This window comes from Pelmatolapia mariae, linkage group LG10_11 (assembly GCF_036321145.2).
Source record: "Pelmatolapia mariae isolate MD_Pm_ZW linkage group LG10_11, Pm_UMD_F_2, whole genome shotgun sequence".
Lineage (NCBI taxonomy): Eukaryota > Metazoa > Chordata > Actinopteri > Cichliformes > Cichlidae > Pelmatolapia > Pelmatolapia mariae.
The window spans coordinates 2,573,486-2,581,435 of NC_086236.1; the positions used below are offsets into that span (position 1 = coordinate 2,573,486).

General features: G+C 42.4%; 1 protein-coding gene and 1 non-coding gene across 6 annotated transcripts in view; both read right to left on the reverse strand.

Annotated features, from left to right (window-relative positions):
• gria1b (glutamate receptor, ionotropic, AMPA 1b) overlaps nucleotides 1-6,402 on the reverse strand; it is a 112,766-nt gene extending 106,364 nt beyond the window's left edge. For all 5 annotated transcript variants that reach the window (XM_063487113.1, XM_063487112.1, XM_063487111.1 and 2 more), the window contains exon 1: nucleotides 6,105-6,402. In XM_063487113.1, coding sequence (XP_063343183.1) covers nucleotides 6,105-6,198 — 94 coding nt within the window. In that variant the 5' untranslated portion in view covers nucleotides 6,199-6,402. The remainder of the gene's footprint in view (nucleotides 1-6,104) is intronic.
• Nucleotides 6,403-6,696: 294 nt separating this feature from the next.
• On the reverse strand, nucleotides 6,697-6,778 carry trnas-uga (transfer RNA serine (anticodon UGA)). The gene has a single exon. It is a non-coding gene; the product is annotated as a tRNA-Ser (tRNA).
• Nucleotides 6,779-7,950: the final 1,172 nt, after the last annotated feature.

Consider the following 7,950-nt stretch of genomic DNA (forward strand, 5'->3'; position numbering starts at 1 on the left):
TACAAGTCAGTATCATATTTAGTCATTATTACCTTAGGAGAACACAAAGATATTCAAACCTTACAATAACTTTTTAATACTGTCTGTTATGTTACGGTCTGTTATGATTCATCACCTTCCAACCCCCTCCATGTCTGTGTAACCGGGTCATAAATTACATATTGTTATAATTACACAAAATGTGTTCTAGACCCCAAACCCTTCCTATTATACCTGACTTTTAGGACCTTCAAGCCTGTAGTTATGTTCATTATCAGTTAGAGCCCCTCCTCCTTCTTCGGTGCAACCCTATAAATACGGGGGTACCCCTTTGGCCTCTCCCCTTTTCTACAATTCCCCTGTGGGAGAGGTTGGTGTCATTTCTTTCCCAACACACATATAATGTATATTTAGCCACCCTGATGTTTCTGATTGTGTTTTTAGTTCAGTTATTGTCATCATTGTGCCTGTCTGTGGTAGATACTGTAAATGTGTAGTACGTGTGTGCCACATGTGTTATAGGCACAGTTAATGCTATCATGAATAGATAATTCTTGTTAGCTTGGAAGTTGTGGTGGGTTGAGCTAACCCTCTTCCCTACGGTTTACATTTGGTTGTAGGAGCTGGAGCAGGCAAGTTAATGACTCGGAGGTCTTTCTTTCTTTTACCTTTCAGTGTCAGACAATGCAGGAACACACCGGTTACATCTGCTTGTCATATATTTTACATGACCTTAAAAAAGACAGCTTCTCATATACCCAACAGGAAACATGAGGAGAAACTTTCACTTGTATGCATGCTTCAGTGGAGCTAACCCAGCTCAGCCAAAGCAAAGTTTCCTGCCCAATGTTTTTATAAATGTATAAAAACAGTGAAAAGATAATCATAAATAGGGATAAAAGTAATAATATCACATAATAGGAATTATGACACGACAGGAAATATTTACTTAAATCCCACATCAAGCGCATCAGCTAGAGGAACACAAACACAAAATGGGACATTTTTGCTGCTTACAGTTTCAAAATAAAAATCTCAGTATTAATAAGATAAAAGTTTAATTTAAAAAAAAAAAAAAAACAAAACAAACACAAAACACCCCCCCCCCCACACACACACACACACACACACACACACCAAAACTATCCAGATTACTGGACTATGGAAAATATCATTTCTAACCACACTGCTAAAAAATCAGTTTCAGACACTTTTTTCTACTTTTGGATTTGTATGATGTCAAAGACAGGGGATGAAGCAGGTGTGATGAGTTTTATTTGAATATTCATAAATATATTTCTAGTATAACTTCAACAGTCTTTAGTATTCAGATCAGGGTCCCTTGTAATTAATACTGGAGTTCCACAGGGATCCCTCCTTGGCCCTCTTTTATTCACCCTCATACACAAACAGTGGTGTCACACAAAACTGTCATCAAACATGAGCTTCTTTTAAACTCACTCTGCATGTCCAAATGGAGCTGTTAAAGGAAACTCAATGGATAGGAGTCACTTTAAAGACCCAAAAGGAGCACTTTTCAAGAAAAGTCTATTTTAATGCACAAACAAAGCATGTTTCTCTTGAAAACAGGAATATTGCTTACACGCATACTTCCACATCCAACCTAAAAACTCTTTATTTTTTACGTAATCTTCTGCACTGTATTTTATCACTGGACAATCTCACAAACTATTGCATTTTGTACAAAAACATGGGATGGTGTAATGAACAGCGAGCAAAGGGAGGACTCAAACACAGGGCACTGGGAGGCAGGGCGGTCTGAAATTTAAATCTTTAATCTCGGCAGGGATCACATGCATGGAGGCAGGCAGTGAGAGCAAACAGTGCAGGCAGGGGCAGTAAGAAAGCAAGGCCCCAGAAAACCTGATCAAGGAAAATAACTGACCATGAGGAAGATGGACACTGAAGCTGAGAGTGCAAGAGTGCTTTGGAATAGGCAATAAAATACCTCCTATCTCCATTTGCTAGAAGATTTCATGAAGGGAAGAAAAGGTGAAAGAGAATTTAAGAGGTCTCAAGTAAAGAGAAGCTCAGAGAATCTGACGGCACTTACCCCAGACTCCCCTGTTGAAACTACAATATCCAGATGGACTACAAAATGAGCTCAATGAGTTTTGAGCATGTTGTTACAAAATTTTACTTCATTGTGAAAGTTGGAGTACTTCTTAAAGGAACATATAACCCGTGCAGTTTCTCATTTTTCCTTCCTGATCCAGTGGAACTCCAGTTCTCTTCTTTGTTTGGATTTCTATGACAGTGTCAGGGCTCTGTGTGCGGGCAGGCGGAGGTGAGGATCCAAATGCAGGACTCGGAGAATGAATGCAACTCAAAAACTACAGCTTTATTGCTGTCAGAAAACAAAACAGAAACCTAACCGGGAAACACCACAAACTGGACGACACAGGAAAAAATCTGATGGTACAACACGACACTGACACAAAGAAACACGGGGCTTAAATACACTGAGGAAGTCATCAAGAAATTAGAGACAGCAGGGGAACACAGCTGGGAGGAATGAGACCTAACGAGACAGGGGGAGCGAAGCTAGAAACACTGACATCAGACATAACCCTTCAAAATAAAACAGGAAACAATTCACAAAGACGCAGACTAAGAAACACGGACTTTATACAGAGGGAACACACGGGCAGAGAAGACTAAGCACAGAACTAAACCTAAACTAAACATGAGGGCATAAGAACAAAAGCTAAGAACTAAATCCTAAACCAGAATAAACTGAAACGTAGATTTCAGTTTAAGTTTGTTGTGTATATTTGACCTAGAATAAAATCTGCAGACCCTAGACAGTTTGGGAAATTTTATTAGAATCATTTATGATTTATTCATCAGAGAAATGAGGGCTGGAAGCAATCCATCTGCTGTGACTGAAGCTCTCTCTGGTTAAATAAAGACATGCAGGAGTGCCGAGGCGCTCTGGTTGGGCGTGCAGGGTCACACTGCAGGAGGGATTTTATTCCAGTAAAATCAAGGTTAGTTCAACTTGATGCCAAATGAGCATCCCACCTGAGTGGAAGCCACAGCGGGAATCTGGACCAGCAGGCTGATGAATCACATTTAAACTTCATTTTGGCAGCGTAACACGCACTACACCCCACAGCTGCCTCATCCACACATCGCTGAGTGTGAGCCGACCAGTCGAGGCTCGACATGGGAATAGACGAGAGGGCAGAGGAGTGCCCGCTTCGTAAAGTCCCGCTGAACGTTTGTTTATTGACATGAGGACTGAGGGCAGAAAACAGGACTGAGCCCCTGCTTTACTTGAGCTTGCTGCATGAAAATCGTCCCATAGAAATGTAAGTTACATAACTAAAGTACTGAGGACGCAGAATATTCACTCTTGTACGACTTTGTTATAACCGCATGTTGGTATTTTTTCCTTTTTCTGCAGCTTTATGCATCACTAATATCAGATGGGATGTTAACAGTTTTAATCACTGGGCACTTTGTTATATTTTTTAATTTGATCAATAACTTGAATGAATCACTGATTAAAAACTCTAGTAATTCCATTTGAAGCAGCTGCAGCCTTGCTAACAGGATAGCGCATTTAACCACCAAGCCTGAAGCTTCCTCCACACTCTGCATCACCTGAGTCCTTGGATCCAGATTAGTTTGTGATATTATTTGAGAACATCAGGATGATCTCTCCCAGATTTTCTTGTTCAAGCTAAATATGTATCTGAGAAGCAGCAACAGCCAGTGTCCAACTCTGTGCTCCCACAGCAAGAAATCCTGCCAAACCTCCTCAATCCAAATCTGAACCCAACGCGTCTAATAAAAGTGGGGATTCTGACCAAAAGGCACTTTTTGTGATAAAACTCTAACCCTAACCTCTACTTTTACTTAGTAAAGCTGGATTTTTACTCTCCCAGGGGAAGAATAGGTATGTACTAAAGTATGACCACTTTTACTTGCATTGCATTGCTTCCATCACTGGGCTTGGCTTGCAGTTTACTCCCTTATAAGAAATGAATCAGTGACACCTGTTAAATCTTATTTGGTATTCATTGTTTAAGCATCTGAACATCTGTAAGCTGCTTTGCAACTCATTTAATTAGTCTCAACTTTGCTGTCACTGATCTGGGATCTGCTTTTCAACTTGTTCTCACTGTAGTAGTCCCGACTGAATTAGAGTTAGAACACTATATGTAGAGTCTCATAGTGCAGGATGTTGAGTAATGGCGGGGTTGGCGGCTTAAACCCTGACTCCATCTCTCCCTAAACTAAAGTGACTTTGAGCAAGAGAACCACACCATCTATGTGAGTCTACATGAGAGGCAGAGAGTGTTTTACAACCAGCTAAATAATAACAGTTGAACCATTAGGACACAAAACATAAGCTCTTATCTCAGCTTTTAATATTATATAATAATGGAATAAAAGGTACATTTAAAAGGAGAATAAATCATCAATAACTCCATCTAGTGATATAACAGCAAAGCACAAGTATTTAGACATGACAGTAAAACTGTAAAGTGACCCGAGCAGACTGCACTTTAATACAGATCTGAAGGAAATCACTAAAGCCTCAGGAAATACTTCAGATTAATGAAAAGATACAGTTAAATGTAGAAATATGATAAAAATATGATAAAGTCATTCCAAAGAAAGATTGCAGGCTCGTCTCTGACAGTCCCATCAGCCGGGATGTCTCAGAGGAAATTTTAAGAACCAACAAACAGGCAAAGTCAGGATTATCATAACACACCATCTTACAATAGAACACAGTTGCTCATGTGTGGAATTAGAGCTGCAATCATTAAATGATCAGTTCTCTGAGAGAAAATTAATCCACCAGCTCCGCAAACAGACATCTTCACGCATCTCAGCACCAAACAGACTAAACAGCTGATCAGGTTCAGAGGTGACTGGCTCATAAATTAATAGCTCAATATGGAAAATCTTGTTGTGTACACGTAGCCTCAGGGCTAGCTGAGGGGATTAGAGGGTGGGACTTACTATTGGGATGTCCTGATCATGTTTATTGACATGAGAAATGGTAGCCCTATATGGCTGTGTTCATGGTGTTAATTCTTGTAATCCATATGGATTAATATAGTAACCATACTTCTCTTTAAAAAACACTTTATGTTCGTAAGTGATGTTAGCCATGCTTCCGGTGGTGTTTAACTCTGTCTCTCTCTCTCCGGCTCCTTAATTCCAGCCCATGTCTTTATCGCTCTCTCCCTCTAAAGTTCTGATTCTGTTATTTCATTTGTAAATTGAAATTTAGGAATTTGTCAATAAAAACAGACGATATTCCTTCATGATTCTGTCCATGGTGCTGAATATTACCATCTGACTTTCTGACCCCATAAATGCTGATTCTGAAATGTGTATGGCAGAAACCATATTAATCATAAAGCACATTAAGGTACTGTGACTCTGTCCTTTGTCCTAAAATAAGCCTGTAACAAGCTCTGTCTGTGTCTTTGTGATGGACTGCTCACCTGTACTGAGTCCCTCCCCAGTCGTGGCAACATTTTTAACTATATTTAATTTAAGGCCATAAAAACAATCAGTCACACCCCGCTGTGACTCTGGTGCTCATGCTGGTCCAATATTGTTAGTAATCATATTTACCAAAAGAGATAAATAAAGGACCCCCTGTAGTTCTGTCCGTGGATGCTGAAGCCAGTATCCCCATTTTACCTCAATGATTCACATATTTAACGATTTTTGAACCATATTTGATGCAACTCAGTTGTCGGTTGTTGAGTCTGTGACTCTGTCCGCGGTGCTGATCTCCATAATCTTCCCGCCGCTGAGAATCACTGTGAACAACCTCCACCTCACGTCACATTGGTAAAGATGCCCTGCGTGTTGCAGCGATATTAAAGTGCTGCAGACACAAAAAGCGCCTGTCCTCGCGTGGAAATATAAACCCTAACTTAGTGTAAGTAAGGGAGTCCCGATCACAGAAGCGCGAGCACATCGACACAAAGTCACAGCAGGAACATTCGAGACAGGCTGGAGGAGCGCAAGCACTCGGGTCCAGGCGTCCACGCGTGAAGCATGATATGAATGATCTGAATATCTGGGGGTCGGGCTGGTCAGACCCCGGGTTCCCGGGGCTCACTCACCTATGTTGATGTTAGTTGGGAAACTTGTGCCGCTGCAGAGCCCGAGCAGCAGCGGGAGCAGGGCCGAGGGCAGCGGGCAGCTCTGGGGCCGCATGGTTCCTCCTGCAGTCCCGGAGGAGCCGCCGTAATCCCATTCACAGCTGACCGGAGAGACGCTCCGCAGCCCGGGAGCACACTCACGTCCACCGGCAGCGCTCCTCTCTCTTCGTCTGTGTGTGTGTGTGTCTCTCGGAGTCCTTCCCTCTTTTCTAACATCCACACTCGGAGCGCAGAGCTGTGCTGCCGCTGAGACTCTGACTCTCAGTGTTTGTTCACGTTCCTGTACCTCTCTCACCCCCTCCACTCTCTCACCCCCATCTCTCTCTCTCTCTCTGAGGAGCTGTGCACATCAGTCGGGTGTAGTTACCCTAAAATCAGTGCATGACATTACTGTGAAACACATTTGGCCACACGAAAAAAGGAGTTGGGCAGGTCAGATTTCTGTTAGTGGAGGATCGCCTCCTTGTCCCGCTGGTTACTGAGATTTACACATGTGCTAACCTACCATTTCAATTTAAGTGTTGCATCGTTTTCAGATCTAAACCTTCCCATCCGCTGCAAGCAGGGTTCGAACCTGCGCGGGGAAACCCCATCGGATTTCAAGTCCAACGCCTTAACCACTCGGCCATCACAGCTTCCACAGAAGATAGGTGAGAACGTCCCACTGAGGCAGCGCCTCTAACTGTCCTCCTAAACCAGTGGTTATGGGTTTGAGACCCATCCTAGGAGTATATCAGCGTGACTGGAGCAGTGGATGTTTGGTGGAACAAAGAAAGGCAACTGCAACGCCGAGAGCTTTTTTTTCTTGGACTGACCTTCACAGAAAAGCCTGGTGGGAAACGGGTGACTTAGAACCATGAGCCTCTTCGGACGAAAGGTTTAGAGCAAAGAGCAAAAACCTGCAGTTCCTCTAATGTCCACTTGAGGCTCCAACAGTGGAAATAACACATTTATATCTTTCTCTAAAACCAGTTTTGGTTTTTGCTGCTAATTTAAAATGGCTACTGCTAGTTCACAACACACCCGTATGTTCTCCTAACACACCTGCTGACATTGTTCACAATCTTGCAGTCCTGCTGTTCTCTCGTGTGTGTGTTTGTGTGCGTGTGTGAGAGAGAGAGTTAACCTCACTCTTCAGCCTCACACAACTGGAAGTAACGAGCTCACCGGAGGGCTAAACTGATGCCTGAACTCACATCAAGCATTGGAGAGGAACTGAAAGAGAACCGTGGACCCAACTCACCAGAAACCTTCTTCCACCACGTTCTTTAATGTAAGTAAAGTCATGAACTTTTGCTCAGAGTCCAACCAGAACGACTAGTTATGACACAAAGCTTGTATTATTAGCTGTATTATTACACGTAGTCAGTGCTGTCTGAATGAAATCATAATTTTATCTTATCTTATTTAATGTGACCACAAACCCAAACTCAAATGGGTTTGCAGATGTCAACCTGTTGCTAAAACAGAATGCAGACAGAAGACAAACCAATATCTTCTTTCAGCCAATCAAAGCTTTGCTCAGTCCCCAGGCTTTTAGCTTCAATCACAAGAACTGGGCTTATCCTGGGGCAGAGAAGGCAAAAAGAAAACATTAAAAACTGTTCCTGTTCATTGTAACAAAGCACCAGCACAGCAGCCATGCTGCTCAGGCAGTGTACATGTATGACCATGAGAACAGAGAATATGCGTGAGTAAAAATCATCATAAATCACTGAGCAAAATGAATAATGATGCTACAGGAACAACAGTAAGATGGGGATATCAGTCCGTTCATTGGAGCTGTGCTGCTGTGGCCCCAAACTGC